This window comes from Poecilia latipinna, unplaced genomic scaffold (genome assembly GCF_001443285.1).
Source record: "Poecilia latipinna isolate Pla-1442-1.1 unplaced genomic scaffold, P_latipinna-1.0 Scaffold1, whole genome shotgun sequence".
NCBI classification, from domain to species: Eukaryota; Metazoa; Chordata; class Actinopteri; order Cyprinodontiformes; family Poeciliidae; genus Poecilia; species Poecilia latipinna.
Genome location: NW_015112617.1, coordinates 853,691 through 876,255, shown reverse-complemented (window position 1 = coordinate 876,255; position 22,565 = coordinate 853,691). Strand labels below are relative to the sequence as shown.

At 39.4% G+C, this 22,565-nt stretch overlaps 1 protein-coding gene across 3 annotated transcripts in view; it reads right to left on the bottom strand.

The window, feature by feature from the left end:
- Positions 1–8,325, bottom strand: part of cadm1b (cell adhesion molecule 1b) — a 275,050-nt gene extending 266,725 nt beyond the window's left edge. For 2 of the 3 annotated variants that reach the window (XM_015037148.1, XM_015037234.1), the window contains exon 1: positions 8,186–8,325. In XM_015037148.1, the coding sequence (XP_014892634.1) occupies positions 8,186–8,261 (76 nt within the window). In that variant the 5' untranslated portion in view covers positions 8,262–8,325. The remainder of the gene's footprint in view (positions 1–8,185) is intronic. The other variant, XM_015037317.1, reaches the window with a different exon arrangement.
- Between the last annotated feature and the right edge of the window lie 14,240 nt (positions 8,326–22,565).

The window sequence follows — 22,565 nt, the reverse complement described above, 5'->3', positions numbered from 1 at the left end:
GTGGGGAGAAAACAGCCATTTTAGAAAAAGCAGTACTGTGTGGAGATTAGATTTGAAACACTCTGGATTGATTGATTGTTGATAGATTGGAAGGAATCTATCAACAATCAATAACTCTAACCCTTCAGCTGTCAGTTTTGTTGGTGAAATATCAGTTTGTCTTGATACCTTTAAACAAACCCTTTCATATTTCACTATTGGGACTGATGGAGGTAAATAATTATAATAAAATGCTAAAATGTCATTTATTTCATTTATTAATTATTATTTTTCAGATTTTGCACTGTTATTTTTTCAGATTCCTGTTTAGATAATTATTGAGCAAGCTCCTGCTGGTAAATATTAATTGGAGTTACATACATGTGTTTTCTTATACCAGACTATAAGCACACTATTACTTTAAATGAGCAGTTATGAGAAACATCCGCATGGTGGGTCTGAACTGTCGGTACGAACCGAGGACGTAGAGCACACAAAGACCAAATGTCTCTATGACCAGAACTCATTTACATCACAAAGCAAAGTCAGGCAACGTTTGGATGTTTGCTTGGTTGCAAATAAAAAATCAATTTCAGCAAACGATCTGAGAACTAGATGGTCATTGTAGCAGAACTTCATATTAATATGACTCAAACTAATGAAAACCCTTCTCTGGTTATGTGGTTTATGTGGCTTAGCTTTCATGCAGACCTGAACATTACTTCCTGTGCAAAAGTTTTAGTTGTTCTTCGTCTTGTCTTCTTATATCCCAAACTTTCTTGATTTTTTTTTTTTAGGTGGTTTTTTTGATCATTATTTCTTGAGACTTACAGAAGACCTGACAAAAGTTTTCTCTGGGCATTGTCTGCCTTCTCTTATTATCTGCCATCACATCATTATTATTCCTCCACGTAACCAACAGACCGACTGTGTTAAGTTTGGTAAGCCACTTAGCTATGATAGTTCCAGGTCCAATTTCGCCACCAATTATCATTTCACACAAATACGTCTCCGTTCCGACCCAACCTGCTTCCATTTTCTACCTTTGTGACCAAAGTCTGTTCCACAGGCAATTTGCCGAACTCGATTTTGTGTGACCCCTGACCACAATCCAAAGGTTAGAAACACTGTGGAAAAACCCCAGAAAACTCTTTAGATGAACATTTAGAAGAAAAAAATTAGGGTGAGAAAAATAACTGAGCAGGTGAAAGTGTATGTGTTGTACTTTCAAAGGTTCTAAATCAAACATATTTTCATTGGTTATTGTTTTGATCTTCATTTAGGCTCATTTGAAAGATGAGAGATTATGACCCCTGGTCAATCCAAAATATCTCTGAGAAGCTTCCCTACAGCAGGAAGAATGAATGAAGAAAATTACTTTGAATGATCAGTTCTTTACTCGTATAGGAAATGTTTCTTGCAAGCATGAAAAGACCAACCTGCAAAATGAGTAAATAGCAAGGGGCAAAATCACCAGCTGCAGTTTAAATTAAATAGGTCAAGCCAGAGCCAAGTAATTTGTAAGTTTGGCAAATAATCTGAGAACTTTAAGCGACAGCATGGCTGCAGATGAGCAGTGAAACTGCATGGAGATGTATATCAAACCCTACATTTCCCAACTGATGCTGAAACTCAGGACTGTGCAAAAGAGTTTAAGTCATACTTAATTTCTACATGTTTTTTTCTAATAACCCAGATTATCTAACTATTTTTGAAAGTGGTTTTTATTCATATTTGTATAAGCTTACTAATTGTCAAGGTTTTTTTTTTTTTGCATCATTTTCATTTTTTGGTCATACCTCTACCAGATCTACCAGGCTTTCTTTTAAAATAAATATTTTCATTGTTTTTATCTGACCTAAAATTACTTGGGAGTTAAAAACATGGCTCCCCACACTCCAGAGAACCAAGATTGTGTCAACAAATACTAGATAGAGTCTTTGAAAAACATTAAGCATTGCACAGCTTAATATTAACAAAATAGCACTGTAGCATAAAAATGATACTAATAGAGCTGTTTGATGAAATCTTGCCAAATTTGAACTAAGCTGAAGAGTGATGCATTACTCAGGTCCGGTATCGCATTTTTATTGGATTTGTTCATATTTCTTCTTTCTTTCGACATATTTAAGGAACTAGAAAGCAAAGTCCAAAAAAACAAACAAACTTTGAACCCTTGACAAACAACAAACCAAGAATGTGCTTTGACTTCCCGTCCTTTAAGATCACCGTTGCTCTCTTTTGTCTGTAGGGAGCTGAGGGAACCCTGCAGACGAGAAGGTTCTGCCCTCGTCCTGAGTTACCACGCTGACGTTAGCCTGTTTCCAACAACACAAGGACTTCCTTTGGAGTCCGTAAAACTATCTTGCTCCCTGAAATGCAAACTTAGGCTACGTTAGACAAGACTGCCGTCTGGAAACTTCTGGCATTTTCAGATGTCGATTGGGGAAATGCTCCACTTTAAGACAGCAATGCCAAGACACCTTGAATCAGCTGGAATTGTCATGCCAGGCCCAATACAGCGCTGTGAATATAGAACGTCGTCAAAACGCGCATGCACATTTGAGCCTTAACTTCCACCTCATTTAGAAAACAGGAACCCATCTCCGATTAACCAAATGCTCATGTACCACATTTCTTATCAGAAGTTATGATAAGCTGAAGCAAACAGCACAATGCTATATGCCATTGTTTTTCTTGTTATCTGCCCGTGCATGCATAGAATAAACCCTACAGCCGCTCGTGTGCGCGTTCACACCTGCAGAGTACTGCAGCATTCACCTCGAGACCTGGTTTCCAACAGTGCCGGTGTCAGAGACTCTCACTATAGAAGATGTAAACAACCAGCCGGATTGCAGCAGAAATGTTCACTGATAGCCGGCTCCGTGTAAGCAGCGCCTTGATGTTGCAATATGTAACTTTTAAAAAAAAAAAAAAAAAGATTTTTCTCATATTTGTTAAAACTGTCACCATGTCGTGGGATTATAGTACGAAACAAAGAATCTGTGGAAAGATCAAACTACACCACCTCCTCCTCCCTAAGCTACTATTGCCGTCTGAAGAAACTCCCAATCAAAATCAACCAATCAGAGCCAGGAGGAGGGTCTTAGAGCTGTCAATCAATGCTGCTCTTCGTGCAACTCCCCATTCCAGGAAAATCATTTATCCGCCCTCATCAGTGGCCACGCTAACTAGCATTAGCACTGGTGGCAGGCTGTGTTGTGGTGAACCTGCTGTGGCGTAGGAGAAAGTAAGGGGGAAAAGGTCAGCATGAGCAAGATTGACAGCGCTAAGACCCTCCTCCTGGCTCTGATTGGTTGTTTCTGACTGAGTGGTGTACTTCTGCAGTTAGTAGTACGAGCACTGGGAGAAGGCAGATGAGTTTTTTTTCCCACAGATTATCTGTCTGATACTATCACAATGTGATCATAATTTTAACAAGAATGTAAAAAAAAAAAAAAAAAAACACATTTTTTTAAAAAAATTAAAAAATTCAATTTTAAAAGTCTAAATCCTGACCCGTTTCTGGTTTAGAAACATTTAACGTTTTAGACTTTTGGATTTTCGTGTTGCTTAGCGCATCTCCACTTCCACCAACTCAATGACCTTATCTCCGATGTACAACTAAAATATGGATGAAAAGCTTGGAAGCACATCCCACAGGCACCAACATCCACCATGGCCACAGGACAATCATAAAACACAGGGGAAACTTGTATAATAACAGAGGAAGAGAGAGGAAAAAAAAACAAAAAAAGACAACCACCCACCAGAATACAAATATACAAAACACAAATTGAGGGCAGAGCGGCACACTGTGAGCAGATTTCAGCAGTGTCTGTTTCAAAGCCAAACCCCACCATAGGCAGCCTGAGCCGAACATTGTCAATCACTCACCGGGTCAGACGCCAACTGGCATCCAAGAGCTCGGTAACAGCTGTATGTTTCCTTTTGTTTCTCTGAGATCCTGTCCTTCAGCGGCGCCTCGAGGCTTCATGACAGCTCGTATTGATCCACTTCACCATCACTCAGTCCTGACGAATGGCTTTAAACTGGCAATAAGTGGGATCATTGAACCCTCTGAAATTCAACCATCTGATGCGCTACAACAGGCAGGGGCCCCGGGAGACACGGAAGGAGAGACACACTGCTAAACAGATTCCTCTGTTGTAATGCAAAGAGTCCCTTTTTTCTTTTCTTCCTTCAATTTTTCATAACGGGGACGCTCAGCCGAGGCAGCTCTTTAGCTTTATGACTGCCAACGTTCGGAGAAGGAGCCGTGTTCTCATTTGATAAGTGGGACCAGGCGTGGGCTGGTTGTGGGGTTCTCACAATTCGGCAACCTTGAAGCGAAAATGACGCAGCGTCGCCGTTTTTACATACCCCTTTTGAATGAAATTGCATAACATGACCTAGCTGCTTTTAATTAACACAGAAAAACTACAAATCAACCCTAAGCTGTAGCTAAAATAAACAGTTATATTTATTTTGATCTTCATTCATAGAGCAAAGCTAAAATTTAGATTTGGTTGAAGTTTGTCATGGTGCATTTTGTGCACAGTACTACAACTTTTGACATTCTCCTCTTTACAGAGTAACACAAGTGCAACAAACTGAGACCAGCTGGTTAATTAGTCAAGCTATTTGCTCTGGTAGCCACCCTGCAGCCGGGTGCTTCAAAGACATTTCGCTTATAGCTTCCCATCAGCAGTTAGAAAGAAAAAAATTCACATTTTGTGGCAACTCCTCAAGAGATGCCACAAAAATCACTGTCCCTCATTTCTCTGCACACAGAAATATTTCCAAAAAGTTAAATATGTGTTCCTTGTAATTAGGGCTGAAACAATTAATCGGATTAATCCTAATGAATCGATTATTGAAATAATTGTTGACTGTTTTAGTAATCGATTAAATGTCAAGTGGAGTACCCAGTCAAAAATAGGCAATTTGCTGAAAAGAAACCAACATATTCAGAGAAGTAGTGAAGCCAAAACTGTACAAAAAACATAAAAATTTTGCATTTAAGATACATTTTGCATTGTCAGTAAACATGTTCTATCCAGAAATCATTTACTGGAATAGTTTTAGTTTTTTATAGTCTTATTTAAAAAACAAATTGATTTGTTTATTTGCATATTTCTAATATTGCATAAAAAGGCTTAAGTGGTTAAATAAAAAATCAGCACAATGTGCCAATGTTTTTCTCCGATTATTTGATTAATCATCCAAATGATCAATAGAATAGTGGATTACCAAAATAATTGTCAACTGTATCCCTACATGTAATTGATGGCAACATGTAATGGCCTTATTTCAGCCAGCTGATGCACAATGTGCAGCAAGAAGTTGGGGAAAGGAAGAACTGCAAAGCCACTTCAATGTGTTTAATGGAGGAGTTTAAGCCATAAGAAATGAAAGGTGGGGGGTGCTGTGGTCGCGCAGGGGCAAAGCGCAACCCATGTATTGAGGTCTTAGTCCTCATGCCAGTGGTTGCAGGTTCGATGCCTGGCAACATTTGCCGCATGTCTTCCCCCTCTCTCATATCCATCTTTTCTGTCAAACTACTTTCAAATAAAGGCCACTAGAGCCAAAACCTTTTCAAAAAAGAAAAAGAAATGAGAGGTGGGAAATAGTAGAACCAAAGTAAAGACATGAACGTGGCATGAAGATTTAATAACTAAAACTGCAAACATATGGTGATTACAGAAAGAGGAACAGGACATGGAGAACAGGAGAACACCAGTAAAGAACAATGAAAACCAGTGACTTTATGTACTGAGGTGAGAGAGGAGAGTGACAATGAATGCAGGTGAGTTTATCTGGGGCGACTATGAACAACTGTGAAAGAAAGCAAGCAGGCAGACTGAGCGAAGGAGAATAATTAACACAAAGGAAGCTAAGCCAAGCACAAAGAACCGACAAACCAAGGAGAGAAAGGCTAACGCCGATCTGGGAGAAATAAATCCAAATGCATAAAGAACAGAACATAAGTCCAAACTAAACACAATGGAACAAGCTAATACGCCAACAACTTTCTAGCTGTAATGAACACGGAGAAGTGAACTAAATGCAGAAAAACCTTTTGAACATGAATAAAGATCTCAGAAATGATCAAAACACAAAAGCCAAACACCCAGAGATCATAGCTATGACCTTTGAAAGCTTGACATACCTTGGTGAAACAGGCCTATGCCTGTCAGGCATACCTTTCCTTCCTTTTCTTCTTAATTCACAAATTCCCAATATATGAGTCTGGGACTTCTTTTTCATTTATAACATAAGGACGTGCGTATTTAGATTAGGAATTACAAAGTTTAAGCAAATCCAAAAGGCCCAGTTTTTCAAAGCGCATTTCATATCTATTATTAACTACCACAAACAACAAAACCATGACGTTCAGATCAGAAAAACACGAGGCGACACAGCACCTTACGCAAACTATCCCCATGATGAAACACGATGGTGTCAGTACAATGTTGTGGGAATGTTGGAAGGTGTAACACCGAGCGTCCCAGGAGTCGGGGACATCCAGCCCCAGGGCCCTGCATGTTTTAGAGGCATTCCTGCTAAAATACGGCAGATTTAACAAGCCACTTATTTGATTCAGGCGTGCTGAACCAGGGAAAAACCTAAAACGTGGGATATTCATTGCTGAGGACTGACTTTGGACACCATGGCCTACTCAAAGTCCAAGTCGAAAAACCTTGCAGACTCTTTTCACCCAATACAACTGAACCTGAGCTAATCTGCTAAGAAGAACTGCCAAAACTGTCAGTCTCTAAGTCAAATCCGGTAGAGAAATAACCCCAGAAGCAAAACTAATCCTCCAAATCATTGACTTGACTACTATTTACTATTTATTTAACCTGAGGTTAGCTTAAAAAAAACAACAAGTATGTACCAATAAAAAACGCCTACTATACTATTCCATATGTCACACAGCTCTCTCCCTGTATTTGGGCCTAGAGGTTATTCCCCATTCAGGATGCGTTATTTTATTCAGCTAAGAGGTTAATTAAATTAATGTGACAAGGAGACGTTACTGTAAATGTCATTTAGCTGCTATTCAGCATGGCACATAATACATTCAGCAGCTGTGAAATGAAAGCCTTGTAACCAATGAACTGCAAAGCGGAAACAAAATGTGTCTAAAAATTTCTTTAACAAGTACCCTCATTTTGGGAGCAATCACCACACACACACACACACACACACACACACACACACACACACACATAACACTCACGCATGCATACAGACCTGTTGATGTGTGTGCTGCAGATAGCACTGCTCTATACACCACTGATGTGTTATTATGGACCATAATCAAGCCACTAAGTGTAACCCCTGTCACCCCAACTGTTGCTTAACACCCTTATGGGGTGGCATGTTCATCCCTATCTGGCAAAGTGTCTGCAAAAAAAAAATCTGACAACTCTGATGCAATGTTATGCACATTTTTCTTAAAAATCCATCTAGGATCGTTGCAGTTTCTTTATTAAACCGACATGGCAGATGTTCACTTAAAGCCTCATCGGCTGACTGGGGAGAAGAAAGTGCGGACTGCGGACACGCGCTCGCATGTATCCAGGCTGCAGCTGCTGCCACGGCCAGAGGATACACAAGCTGCAATGCGTGTTTTTTTTTTCTTCTTCTTCTTCTTCTCTCCCATCTCCTTTAAAGCGCACCTGAAGCGCAGAGCCTGAGAGAGATCTGAAGGGGTAAGCGCGAGGAGGAGTTGTGTGTCTTTGAGGATGCGGTAGAGAACTGGAACTAGAGCCGCGTGCTCCCGGTAATGCTCCGGAAATCCACTGCCTCACTCGTTTGAGTAAAAACACCGTTTGTTCACTACTCTCACTTTATCTCCGCTTGTTACTTTTTTCCCCCCTCTATGGCAACTCCTGGAGCGTTCGGCAGTTAAGAAATGTAAAATAAAAATACGACACAAGCGGCAATACAAGTCTTCAACAACAGCTTTTTTAGTATTAAACAAACTAGTAAGTGATGCTGAGATTCAAGGGGGAAGCTCGTGCGCATCCAGCACGCATACGCACCAACAACTTCTCCCTGGCAGCTCTATACTCCGCTTGTCCCTCCGTTTTTTTATTATTATTTTTGGTTTGGTTCATTGATTGCTGTGAACGAGTAATTCTCTATCACAAGGCGGCGAAAGAAGGAAAAAATAAAAACCGGGGAAAAAACTCACCTTTGTGAAGAAACGCCGCCAAAATCATGAAAGCAGAGAAAGAAATAGCGAGAGATCCGCTCCCCGTGATCGCCATGTTGGATACCTGCTTGAGACTGGCGGCGCTAAATCACCTAGAGACGGCCATGGGATGGAAATGTAGACACATGAGGGGCGGAGAGAGAGAAAGATAGAGAGAGAGCGAAAGAGAGAGAGATACAGAGAGGGAGGGGGGCATCGAGGGGCTGCTCGCTATTGCATGGGAGCTGCGTTAGGTTGCAATGACACCTAGGCTGGTGTAGGCATAATACAGCGCTTCCTCGTGAGACTTTTAAAATGTTTAAGGTTGTGTTATTGCCTCCTTAGATTGCCAGCTAAGACATACTGTAATTCCCAGTGGGAGAATTGAGGGAATATAAACGTGATTCCATGGGAAGCGTGAAATGCCAAGCAGTGCTGTGAGGTAAATTCACCACAGAGGACCACAGATACTTTATGGTGGCATTATAGTAATTTTCTTTTATGGGTTTTCTTTTATCTTGCTGTTTATTCACATGTGGTAAACCGAACTATGCTCAATTGGCAGGGATGTACTTGTTTATAGTCGCTGCGCAAAAAAAAAAAAAAATCCTCTGATAAAACTGCATTTAATTAGTGTTCATTACGCAGGTGCATGTTGGGAAATTAAAAACATAGTGGAAGTGTTTTTTTTTTCTTCTTCTTCAATTGTTCAGTTCTAAAACAGATTTTTACACACAGTGATATGCTTGTATCACTATGTTATCCATACGATTTTTGGAGGGTCAGAAAGGGCAAGTTGTGTATGTAATCCAAAGATATTGATGGAAAGTTTAGTGGAAGAAAAACATTGGGACGGTACAAAATTGAAAAAAAGAAAATAATGAATACCATTACAGCAATTATGCAGCAAAGCTCATGAAACAGTTTTGGATAAACATATAATATATATGTATATATGATCAAAAAGTTTTTTTTTTATTTCAGCAATTCAAAAAGTGAACGCATGATGATGTACAGGTTTGTAACATATCAGGCATTTCTGTTCATTTTAATGATTGGTTTACAGCTGATTGAAATAAACACAACTCACAACTATCCAGTCATGAGGAAGACGACTAACTAGACTGTTGCTAAGCAGTACAAATTGCTTTGCTAATGAAGATTGCTGTTCCCAGAGTGCTGTATCCAAGTACCTTTATGGAAAGTTTAGGGGAAGGAAAAAGTGGCTGAAAAAGGTGCCGTTTTTGGATTTGAAACGGCACAGTAGGCCAACACCAACAGGTGACATGGCTCTCCAAATCGGCACTTAATGTGAAAACTTTTCACCTGTGCATCTTTCCCTACTATATGTTTTTCTTCCACTCAACTTTCCATGGATATGCTGTCCTTGTGGAAAGGCAAGCTGACTGCTGGGCAAGTTGGTAGTCATCCCCATGAGCAAAGCAAAACTCTTTCTATAAATATTTTAATATTTATGTTTTGAAATGAATTGTTTGAATAAATTATTTTTTTTATGATATTCAAATGTTTCTGCATGCTTATGACTGAAGAGTCTTTAACAAGACAGTTGAGGCTTCCTTTACTAAACATAATCCCTGAAAAGCAATACATAAACAGCTATATGAATTGTATCTAAACTTAAATCCATCAAGAAAATGCAAGTTACTTATTATAGAAAACACATTAAAATTCTGCCAGTGTAGATTTTCAAGCTTAAACTGAATAGAAAACAAAGCATTATTTTGAATACATACAGGTTATGCTCTGTAAACCTCTAGTGAGGACTAATGCTGCTGTTTTTCAGTTTCAATAGGGCTAGAAATCTAAATGATCAAAAAGAGTTACTTATAGTTTTTACCCCAATGGTTTCCATAGAAGTGCATCAGTGTGCGTGTGGGGAAGAAAAGATTTTGAGACAACAAATGTGAATCTGAACTGTCTAATGTGTAACCAGTTGTGTTTGGACCGTTCTTCTCATTTCTGGTTCGAACAGGAGAATTAAATTCCGAGTATTTTTAGTCGGAAAAATACCAATGACTTGTGACGACTGTTGGCATTTATAAGCTCATGCTTCACCTCTCACCCTCTTTCAGGCTGTCCATCATTTATTTATCAGGATTTTCAGCTTTCTATTTTTTATTTTTTATATTTTTTTAATCTGCATCAATCACCAATATTCCTGGATTTTATTTTTTAAAAATATTTTATCCCCACCTCAAGCAAAAAAAAAAAGAAAAGAAAGTTAAGGAATTCTCAATAAGATTGGGAGAAAATCAGGTTCTGCAATCATTTTTTTTCCCGCTCAATGTCTACTCAAATAGCGCCCCCTTGTCCTTGAACCGCGCATTGCGCCTCACAGTTCGGGAATAACATCACATCAGAATGAAACACTCTAGAAAAATCACACAGTCTGAATAAAATATTTCGAGATTACTAATAACTCTCTCTCCCACCACCACGGTGCATTCTTTCTGTGCTTATATTACGTCTCCGAATGTCTCAACTTAATCTCACCTGGAGTACAGGACGACTATCTTATGAGGATCGCAGGAGCCACAGAGAGCCATGCATGACAACGTTGAATCTCATTTCCCCTTTTCATTGTGTCAAAACAGCACAAAGGCTGCTAATTGCACAATCTATTCTCTGAGGCTGCGTGTCAGTCCTCATTCCATGGATGAGTAGATAGCATTTAGAACTTCGCTCTAATGCTGCAGCCGTCCCTATCACTACAGATTGAATTCCACACATCAAATTTATTTCAGATGTTATTATCTGTGGCAGCCTGCCAGTTCTGCCTGCCACTCACACAATGTCTCCGCAAGGTGTTTTCTCCTCGCAGCAGTGGCCAAAATGCTGTATTTTCTGACAGCACATAGCACCAGTGGGTAACCCTTCTCTCTCTCTCTCTCTGCAGAGTGCACCTGGTGGAGAAGTGCTTCAATAAGTCAAAAATGTCATTTTCTTTTTGTGTGTGGGGGGACTTTCTTTTTCTCTCTCTTCTTCTTCTGCAGGTTTGTGATAATTTAATTTGGCGTTTGCTTGATGGTTCACTTCACCTGTGGCTCACCGCCTCTAACCCACCCCCAACTTTTGCTTTCACCCCTTGTCTTTCTATCTCCTTCAGCTTTTCGGTGACTCATTCCACTGCCGAGTGGCATTTCCTTTTCCCTCTCTATATTTTTTTTTGGCTCACAAGGTTTTGTAGGTTTCCCCAGAAACCCGGTGTTTCTGGGATGAATAATGGATGGGAACGGATCGGATCATGACCGAACTCCTTCATCTGGATCTTCCACTGTAATGGCCGCCCGTACGGACGGCCCTGTTGTTTTCGTGACGACGCCCGGGGATGGAGGGCACACTTTTTGGGGAACGATAAACGGTCTTCAAAGAGTTAAAAAGCATAATTTTTCTCTCTTTTTTAGGAGATCTTGGGTATGAGTGCATGCTCTGAATTGTGATGGTGATATTTAATAGGGGAAGCCATGAGCATTTTCTATTTAAATTAGTGCAGAAACGGGTAATAAAAGATTTTCGCCTGGCGCCACTTCTCCGTTAATGTTTGATTAGAAATGCAATGCTTTTAAATTAAGATTTCTTCCCCCCACCCCCACCTTCCCCCCTCGGTATGAAATCAATCAAATTAACGGAAATTGAATTATTTGAGATGGTAATCTATTTAGGCAAACCATTCACCATGAAAATGTTTTCCTCCTGTTTTGAAAGGAAGAATAATTGAATCAGACCCTCGTAAGTGACCCCCAGTGGCTGAAACAGAGCAAGGCGTATTGGAATGAAATATAGGTTCCCCCCCCCCAAATCCCCCCCCCCCAAAAAAAACTCTGAACACATAACTCAACATAAACCAGCAATCCATCCATTTTCTTTACACCCTTGTCCCTCAGTGGGGTCGGGAGGGTTGCTGGTGCCTATCTCCAGCTATTGTTCCGGGCAAGAGGCAGGGTTCACCCTGGACAGGTCGCCAGTCTGTTGCAGGGCAACACAGAGACAAACAGCCACTCTTCCCCCTAGGGGCAATTTGGAGAGGCCAGGGGCTTTTGAATTTTTACTGACCTGCTCTGCCCATCACTGTGAAATCTTTCAGGAGGCGCCAGGCGCCACTTTCCACAAGTCTGTGAAACTTATAGAGATTTTGTCCAAAATATTCGCAGCTTTAATTGTAGCAAAAGGAGTTTCTTCAAAGTAATAACTCTTCTTAAAAACAAAAATCACTGTGGCCACATCAGAAACACTGTACATCACAGCGAACATACCCTCACCAACTGTGAAATATGGTGGTGGCGGTATCATGATGTTGGGATGCTTTACTTACCCGTACCTATTGTTTTTAGTGCTTTTGGTATTTTATGTGTTTTTAAGCTACATTGTTTTATTTTGGGGTAGTTTTTTTTTTTATCTCCTTGCAGTCATTCACCACTTTGAAACTTTTGCTTTCAGCACCTTATAAAGTTATCATTACTTTAGCAGTGGCTGGAGAAGCTAGTCAAATTCTCAAATTTGACCAGGAAGAGAGTCGTCACCATACCTTGATGCTGCAAATATGTTTCAAGGCGAAGATGATAGACTTCAGAAAGCAGTGGAACTTGATTTAATTTTGGTGCAGCGGAGTATTTGGGATTAAATAGCAAATCATACTACCCTCCTCAAATTTTATTTGTAAAACATTTGATTCCGTTCCTCTTCAAAATACTCCACTTTGTGTTGGTCTTTCACATTAGAGGCCAATAAAATGCAGAGGTTTTGTGTTTGCAGCATGACAAACAACAGGTACCAACACTTCTGTAAGGCACTGTACATCCGCCTGGCACACGTGACATAACAGGACAGCGAGCGTCTAGCAATGAACGCCAAAATGTGTTTTTGTTCCCAGCAACGCATCACAATTCGCATTATCACAGCAGCATTTGTGGAGGACGGCATTCCTGCAGTCTCTTTTTATTTTCCTTCCGCAGTAAATTACCACAGGAAATGATACTCCAAATATGCCGCCGCGGGTCATCAATTCTTCATGCCTCTGAGGGACGGAAACACGTACGCTCAGCTGGTCCTCCTGTCTTGTTTCTTGTCACGTTTACGTACATGTATGTGGGGAACGCTTGTAAAAAAATAAAAATAAAAAATGCTCCATGGTGCTAGAGAAGCAATCTTTAATTCTGCATTAAAGTTAATGATTAGACATTAGCATTAAGCCTCTAAACCTCACACAGCTTAGAAAGCAAACCCACTTGAACGAGTGCTTGTTCATTTATTTATTTTTGATTTTCCTTTTAAAGTTGTTTTTTTTTTTTCAAATCATAAAAATTGATCACACGCGGGAGCAATCGCCATTATTCTCTCCTCTATATCCCCCACAAACATGAAAACAGGCAAACACCGTTATACAGCACATGCTGCACCTTTTAGCAGCCGGTCCCATGCACAGGCAATTTTGCATCCCCAGACATGCGGCAGGTGATTGTAATAAATCATGACTCATGCGGCACCTCGCCGATGCTTAATGGTAAGAAATTTGTCAAGGAGTAGTGTGTGTATGCGTGTGCGTGTGTGTCAAGTTGACTGGAGAGGCCTGAGCTCAACTTTGCCGTCTCTATATGTGCTGAAGAGAAATATTGTTTCAGTCTCCCCCCATTTGTACCAGTCTGAACTCTGAGGGACTGATGGGGCCCTGCACTCGGCATTTCTTTTGGCCACTTCGCTTCCTCTCGAGGCTCGAAATGATCTATTAACCCAAGTGGTCCAATAAATTCATTGCATAACTCCAAAGTATTTTCTATTTAAATTCTGGATGCCAGCACAGTGTCTGAACAGAAGAGTCACCTTCCCCAATTTAGAAAGTACTGTGCTGACTTTAATGTTTCACTGGCAGAAAGTTAGGATTTTCCTTTTCTTCTCTTTTTTCAACCAAAACCAGTGCAGTGAATGTGTCCTTTGTCTCATATGGAAATATTTGAAGAGACATTGTTTGATCATAACAGTTTGTAATCCAAATCAATAATTAGAAATGGGTGAAATCATCAGTCTGGCTCAAGAAAACAGAACAACGAAGCGTACTCCACACACACACAAAAAGTTGTAATTATGTCCAGTGACTTTTTCTTAGTACTGAACGATTGATTAAGGTGAAGAAAAAAGGTTGAAAATGTATCGACATTTTGTCTTTTGCACTTGGAGATTAACTAATCCCTAGTTCGCTCATCAGATTTAGGTGTCAACTCTCCAAGGGAAATTTTAAAACTTCTAGGTGGAGAAAAATAGTGTTGGTGAAATTAAAAGATTACTTTAAACCTAAGTTTGTCAGAGGTATTATATGTTTGGGGCTCAGTTACACTTTAGTGACAACTGCAATGTTAGGTTCTGTGTTGAGTTTTAGTTTCTTTCTGTCTAGTCCCATTTTCCCCCTGTGAGTCTCTGTGTTGTCTTGAATGATCCCAGATGTCTAGTTTCCCTGATTATCCTCTGTGTATTTAGACCCACCTGTTGTCTTCGTTCCTCGTCGGGTCCTCGTCGTTTGCTCCGTCAGTTGTTCGTCTGTCTGTTTCCAGTTCTGCCTGTCATTCTGAGTTTGTTCCTGATTCTTAATTAAATCATCATTTCATCATAACTACCTGGGTTCACCGGCGTCTTCCTCACCTCCAACCACCAACAATACCACATCATGACATGTAAGGGAAAACTGATGTCATTTGATGGTGCTTAGGCCTCAGTTTGACAACATTAGGTACTTCAAAATTAGCTCAGTTTAGATTTATATAATGAATAATCATTTAAATGCATCTTTAGGTTCCCTTCAGAATATTTTGGTCATAATTCTGACCTTAACTTCATTAAAAAGTCTCGAAGTAACCACAATGTTCAATCAACAACGATCTTTACCAGTTGACCTTAAAATTTGAAAATAAATAAGACAACAGGATTTGCTGCTTGGACCTATATCGAATGCAAACATATGATGCAACATAAGAAGCTTAAAAAAAATATTTGCAAATCTGAAAAGAAAGAACGATTGGAACATTGCTACGGTAGAGTTGAGGTTTCTGCTAATGCTACGTGAGCTTTAGCAAACAAACACATTATAAAACCAAATCCATACTGTGCTTATAGAAGGCTTTTAGCTTTTTCTAATATAAAAAAACAACTTTTAATCATATTATATAAAGATGCTTACGTTTATTAAGGCCTTCAAACTAATGAAGGCTACACAGTTCTTACTAATTTAACCTCATCGAGAGTAACAGACAAGGTCACAACAGGTTGTTTGATGTAGATTCATTCTGCAGGGAAAATTATATTAACCTGATAAACACAATTTTATGTATAACAGGAAAAAAAAAACACAACACGAGCTTTTGCATGACTTAAAAAATGGGGGCCGGGGAGGGAAAATAGTTGACAAAGGAGCAAGTTTTGTGCCGCCGAAGTATTGGTACGTTCGGTTTGGTACAATTATCAGCACAGCTGGAGACGGCGCGCTCGAAACGCTGGCGTACAGTAGAACTATCATCATAATGCAAATCCAGGATCATTAGCATCAAACTGTCCGTGTCTATTTCTGCCAGGAGCCAAACGGCCGCGGCCACCCACTGTTAATGAAGAATACCATGCCTATAATTTTCTACATTAAAGTCAAAGTCAAACTGATGACATAACACCAGTAATGGCCTTATATTAATAGAGATATATGGAAGCCATGTTTCACCATCCAACCTTCCAGCCGGGCAAATAAATGTAAACGTGCGGCGAGTTTTAGGAACGGGGCTGCATGGAGCGTCAGATTAAGTCGCGTTATTGCGAAGACGTTGATAATTGAATCACGTGTGGATTTGCAAATTAATTACTGGAGAGAATCCTTTATCCTACACTTAATCTCTACAAAATATTTTTGGGAAAGGATTTCTCATATGCCTGTTGGTGACATTTCCTTCTGTAGGAGAGAATCGGCAAGCCGGAGCCTTTAACAAAACCGATCGCGAACCGTCACGGTGCCTTGCAAAAAACAGGCGCGCCACATTAACGTCTTCACATTTCATCACAAAACAGAGAGAAATCTCAAAAGGGTTTTCAAAATGGTGCATAACTGTGACGCTGGAAAGATCCACGATTTATGTGAAAGGATTTAACAAAGACACTGTTATTTGTGCAATTTATAAATCTGACCTTTGTGGAAGAGTGACCAGAGGAAAACCCATTGATAAAAGCAACAAAAATCAACTTTTGTAGCCTCGATCCAAAATGCTGTATGTATGTGGTGGAAAACTAACTGATGGGAAACATGGCGACTATCGGCACCTACATATCAGTTTGCAGAAAAACAAAAATACATTCGTTTCTTGTATTTGTTGGGCTTCTTTCTGCATAAATCATCAATCAAGTTCAATTAAGTGTATATGTATAGCACATTTCAGCAACAAGAAAGTTCAAAGTACATCAAAAAACACAAAAGTACAAAGTCATAGAACACACAGTCAACAGCTGAAGTGTTAAGTTTTGTCACGAGTCGTCTTTGCATATCAGAATGTCAATTAATGTTTCACTTAATAATGTTTCAAAAGCAACTCTAAACAGGTGGGGTTTTAGTTTAGATCTAAAGGAACTCTGTGTTTTGGCTGTGTTTTTGGTTGTTTGTTTTTTTTGCAGTTTTCTGGAAGTTTTGTTCCAGATTTTTGGTGCATAGAAGCTAAATTTCCACATCAGTGCGGCATGGCAACAGCCTGTGGTTCTGCTAGATGTGAGATTTTAAGCCCAGGTTGCTCTAACTGTGGCCTTCATGTCATCTGCCTTGTTGGGTTTAGTGTCTCTTATCTTCCTCTTTACGATACTTCACAGATTCTCCTTGAGGCTCAGGTCAGGCGAGTTTGCCGGTCAATCAAGCACGGTAACCTCGTGGATATTAAACCATCTTCTGGTACCTTTGGCAGAGTGGACAGGAGCCAGATTGAAATTGGCATCTTTATAAAACTTGTTAGCAGAAGGAAGCGTGAAGCACTGCACAGTTTTCCTGGAAGGTGTTAGACTTCAGCAGTGGATCAACGCCAGCAGTTGACCCGACACCATAAACTGTCAGTAGCTGCATTTTCATTATAAATCTTTTGTCTATCTTCAGCTAATGTAAAAAAAAAAAAAAAAACACCATTGCGGTGGCTCTATTGAGTGAGAAACAAAATTTAAATCACACGCAAATGAGCTCGTTTATGCAGCACGTCATTAAAAATCATGGTAGTTAAGGATGTATACACACTTTTTCCTTCCTCTCAACTTTCTGCTTATATGCTGCCACTTTTCCACAGTGTACACATTTTGTGAAACACTGAATTTTGTCTTATAGGACATATTAATCAAAATTACAACAATGAAAGGTTTGAAATATTTCCCTCTATGTGTACTATTTATAACATCTGAGTTTTACCTTTTGATACGACTTTCATGATATTGATTTTTTTTAGACCTGTGCTATATCTTCACAGACATTCTCTGTCAAGTATGAGTAAGTTTATCTTTGTGACAAACTCCCAAAAGACTTGCAAATCCACTACTATATGTCAATTTATAGCACAGAATCTTAACAAAATACAGTAAGCTCCTGGTTGTTATGAAAAAATGTAAAAAAAAAAAAAAAAATTCAAAAGGTGCGAAAACTTTTCTCAGGCATTGTTTACAAATCGGAGTAAGAGTGCATTTTTCTCAAACATGGGCTGCAGTTTAAAAAAAATAAATAAATAAATCACAAAACAAGCCGACTGGAATGTGGCAGAACCCAACAGGATACTTTAACCTCCACCCGGCAGACAGCAGTCGTCTGTAATCCTATTGGATGCACAAATTAGTTTTTAACACTCTGGTTTCACACATCAAACTCTTTTTTTTTTCAATTACAGCAACAAAAGAGATAAGCATATGGCTTAGAAACACTTTTACCAACAGTTTTGTATTGAAGGGCTGTCAAACTTGCTTCTTTTTTTCCCTCCTCAGTACAAAAACAAATGCACAGAAACAGACTGAGACCTCCCAAGTGAGTGAGATAGAAACAGTATTCAGTGTGAGCCATTATGCTGAGAGCGTTCTTTTTTTCTTCTTCTTCTTCTTTTTTTATTCCAAGTGAAACCACACCGAAAATTAGATTTTACTGCTCGTACATATAGCAGCGTTATGCTTTCAGTTGCAGAGATCCTATCTGCCGGTTTATTTACTCCACTGCACCTTTTCTTATAGATTTCATTGACTGCCGTTGAAGCGGTGACTGTTTGACCCCACAGATTACACTAGAGCTTTCAGACTCTCCCATGAGCCCCCTCCGGCGAATCTCACCATCTTGATTAAAGTGACGCAAGAGTTTTCAATTGGCAACTGATTTATTTTACTTGTTTGTTTGTTTGTTTGTTTTTTTCAGTTTTTCCTTAAGCAAGTCTTATGGAAACATGAGAATGGGTTTTAATTAGATTGTTTAATTAGATAGTTACTGGCCTGTAAACTGTTAGCCGGGCTTTACTGTGTCCCTATTTGTATGTTAATTTGCATTGTTACGACGATACAACGCCACGTTTGTCTTGTGCTGTCTGGGATGCCGAGTGCTTCCTCAGGGAGGCGAGATCACTGATTGAGATTTTAAATTAAATTAAACACTATTTTACATGTCATTTTCTGACCACAAGTGGGGGAATTTTGTTGTTGTTGTTTCTCTAATATGATACACAGATTTATGACTCCGCACTCCGCAAAGCATCAGTATGTGCACCTCAGGCAGTTTGCGTCAAACGCTTATGTAGTTATCATAGGGGTGGATGTCATTATATTGTGGCTTTAAATTATTAATTTGAAGTGTCCCTCTAGATTTGCATGATGATGCTAACAACGTCTCTGAGACGTGGCCGTTTCACAATTCCATGCACATGATTGATTGTCATGAACGTTTTCTAATCTGCGTATGCACTGCTCCAATATCTGTTGAAATCAGATATTTTAAAAGTGAGATTTTCCTTTTCCATTTTCGGTCTGTTGGAATTGTTGAAGCTTTTTCTGACTGTTAGACGCTGGAATGATTGGGAAGAGATTTTTACGCAGAGTTTATTTAATTCTCTTCCAATTCAGCAGTTATCTTAACTGCTCAAATCAAAAAGAATCAATGTCAATCTCTTTATCATTTCATTATCGACGCTTAAATGATAAAGCTGAACTACATTTAGCTTCATACAAATGACCGAAACGTTCCTAGCTTGTCAATTTGGGCAGCTGCAAAACAACAACCAAAAAATTGGCGAGCTTGAAGATGTTGATTTTGGAATTGTTCAGCAATCAAATTGTAAAATTAGCTTTCTTCCTTAGTTAAAAAAAACAATAATCTTTGTTCAAAACATAACAGTTTGGTTCAGATGGTTTTCCTTTATAAAATAGGACCATATAACAGTTAAACTTGGCTTTGGAATTGATCAAATGGGCTACAAATAACCCTCTGGAAAGTTCACATTAACTTATGAGGGCTTGGTATGAAATTGGGGTCTTTTAAGGGGAAATAAAGGTAAACGCCACAAATGTCATCATGAGAAACAGATCCGCTCTGTTCCTTCAGACAAGAGCGCTAGGGAATCAGCCTGGGAAAATCCAAAGAAGCACTTTTCAGTTTGGTCCGAGTTCGATGCGACAGATACGAAACTGGCAGAGGTATTCAATATGTTGTTATTGGCCGGGTAAGGGAACACGCAGTGGTCAAAAACAAGATGACAAGGCAAGGCCAGGCATGGCTAGGCTAGGAGAGGTGAGATTAGCCTAGCCTAGCAAGACAAGGCCAGACAACAATTGCTAGGCATCTGCAATGCTGTAAGGCTTAAAATAATCTGGTAGAAAACCTTTTGCTGGAAGGAGCTTTTTATAGGCAGAAACATGAGTGAGAGACAGACGGCAACGATCACATACAGGTGAATAGCATGAGTGTCATGAGTAGGAGAGTTGGAAACACCCAGATTTCAGGATGTTACATTACAATAGCGGTTAAATATCTAGCCAGAATTACACCAGAGGCCACTGGACAAAGTACAACTTACTCAGAAGCCTTTCATTAATCCAAATATCACTGGAGACATAAACACACATCATACCCAGGATTACTGTCCGCTTACTTGTTGCTACAAAATGAAAAACTGTAATTCTCCTCCTGCACAACAGTCAAGCAACAAAACGGTCAACAACATTTTCCTTCATGATCCCCGTCTTTCAGGATAAGCTAACGAAGAGACGACTGCCAGTGAAACGCCTTCAATATCTCCTCCAGGCGACCGTGATTCACTTTTCAAATCAGCTCTGCGCAGGAGACACAGCTCGTCAAGCAACAGCCTTAGCATCACAGATTACTTTTCCCTCCCCTGTGCTTACCAAGTTCCGTTATTTAATGAATGAGCGGGGAGTGCGGGATGAGAGTCTTTATGAAAACAGACAGAATTTCATCAGGTGTGAAAAGCAATGTTTTAGCCAGGCCTAATTGGGTTTCATATTTTTATTTCTCTCTCTCTTCTACTCTCTCCCTCCAATTTTTATTCCGTGGGTATGGAGAGTTCATTAAGGAAGTCTTAAAAGAGTTGCATGAAATAAAAAAATTTCCTGTATTCTTTTAGGCTTAAATTTAAATTTATATATCTATATATTTTCCTAAAGGTATAATTACTCTATATACCTATATTATTGGTTTACTAAGAATAATCCTAACATTATAATTCAAATTATTTTGAGCCAGTTCAACTTTAGGGCCATGGACCTCTCATGTTTGGCTGTCCTAATTTGTTCCTTACCAAAAACTGCATTGTTTTAAAATAGATTGTTTATTTTTCTTGGATTTCTTAGTGTTACTTAAGATATTCACACATCTAAATAACTCAATAACTTGGAGAAACAAAAGCAAGACTAACTGAAAAGATCACATTTAGGTCAAGACTCAACAACATGACGCATTTCTTTTTTTGCTTTCATCAATGCTGAAAGCCTTTACACTTTACCTAACATTACCGGCAAGAACTTTGTTGGATTTCTGTGAAGTGCAGTTTTCAAATGCAGAAAATATCATAAAGTATATTTCTAAAGAAAAAGAAATGTCACTCAAAGACTTGTTCCCTGCAATTTCTGTTGGAAAATTAAACCTTTAGACAGCTTCAAAAGATCCTTCGAATCCACCTCAAGGACATGCGTCTTCAGCTAAAACATCAATATTGTCCATTATATATATATATATATATATATATATATAACATACTCTTCATACACTCTCTGGGGCCTTGAAGTGGACCGTCATTAATGAGAATGAGGTCAGTGAAATAAAAGAACTTCATCCCCTTCACGGCGTCGCGGCTCAAAGTCACGTGCAGCAGAAGTTTATGGCGAGGCACAACGGCGCGCGCCGCCGCAGTGTTTCAGCATGGCTGCAAACAGAGAGTCTGCTTCTAAAAGAGGTTTGCCACGCACACGCAGCATCCACTGTGTCATTACGGGTGGAGGGGCAGCGCAGAGGCTGGTGACACATTGTAGGAGGGGATTCAAGGGAAGAATGGGCAGAAAATTGAAGGTTACAATAAAGAACCGTCACAGGCTCCTTTTGTACGTGTATATGTAAAGAAAAGAAAAACTGTTTTGCTTTTTTGAAAAGCACCTTGATCTTGATGAGTCGGTAATGTAAAATCTGCAACCCAGTCTCTAATTATTGCTCAAAGGGTCGATTGACCTAACAGGAAATCACTGTGAATTAAAAACAGGCCACGCTGGGGATGAACCACATTATGATTTCCCAACGTAGCTGGCTTCATTGACACATATTATTCAAATTACATGCAGAGGGGGGTGGGTGGGGGTACTTTCTGTTAAACAGTGACCTTAATTATAAAAAAAGAAAATACTTCATTAACAACATGTGCTGTCCTGGTATGTCGGCCTCGTGCTGTTGTCGTCTGCAGAAACATATTTTGCGGCACATCGGATTAAAATCAGGTCAAAAATAATCAATTTAGACACAATAAGCCTCCATGGATTTCCCATCGACTGCTTGTTTTAAGACAGGATGAAATGTAGCTTTTACTCTTTCTATAATATTGTAAAATGCAAATGTTATGGTGCTGATGGGGGGAAAAAATATACTTGAAAAGCTGAATGTCCAGGCTTCCACTACCACCATAAATATCACTTTTCCTACCATCAGCCCATAAAAATAAAGTAACTCAGTGGCTGAAGGGTGTAAATATAAGAGTAAGAATAGCTTTTCAGCTTTAAGTGTTTTCATTTTACTTTGATATAAAAAAAAGAAAAAAAAATCAATCATTCATACCCAAGAGGAGGTTTCTAAAGGAGCTTCAAAGTCCGACTTTTAAAGCGCACGTAAAATTGTGTTTGG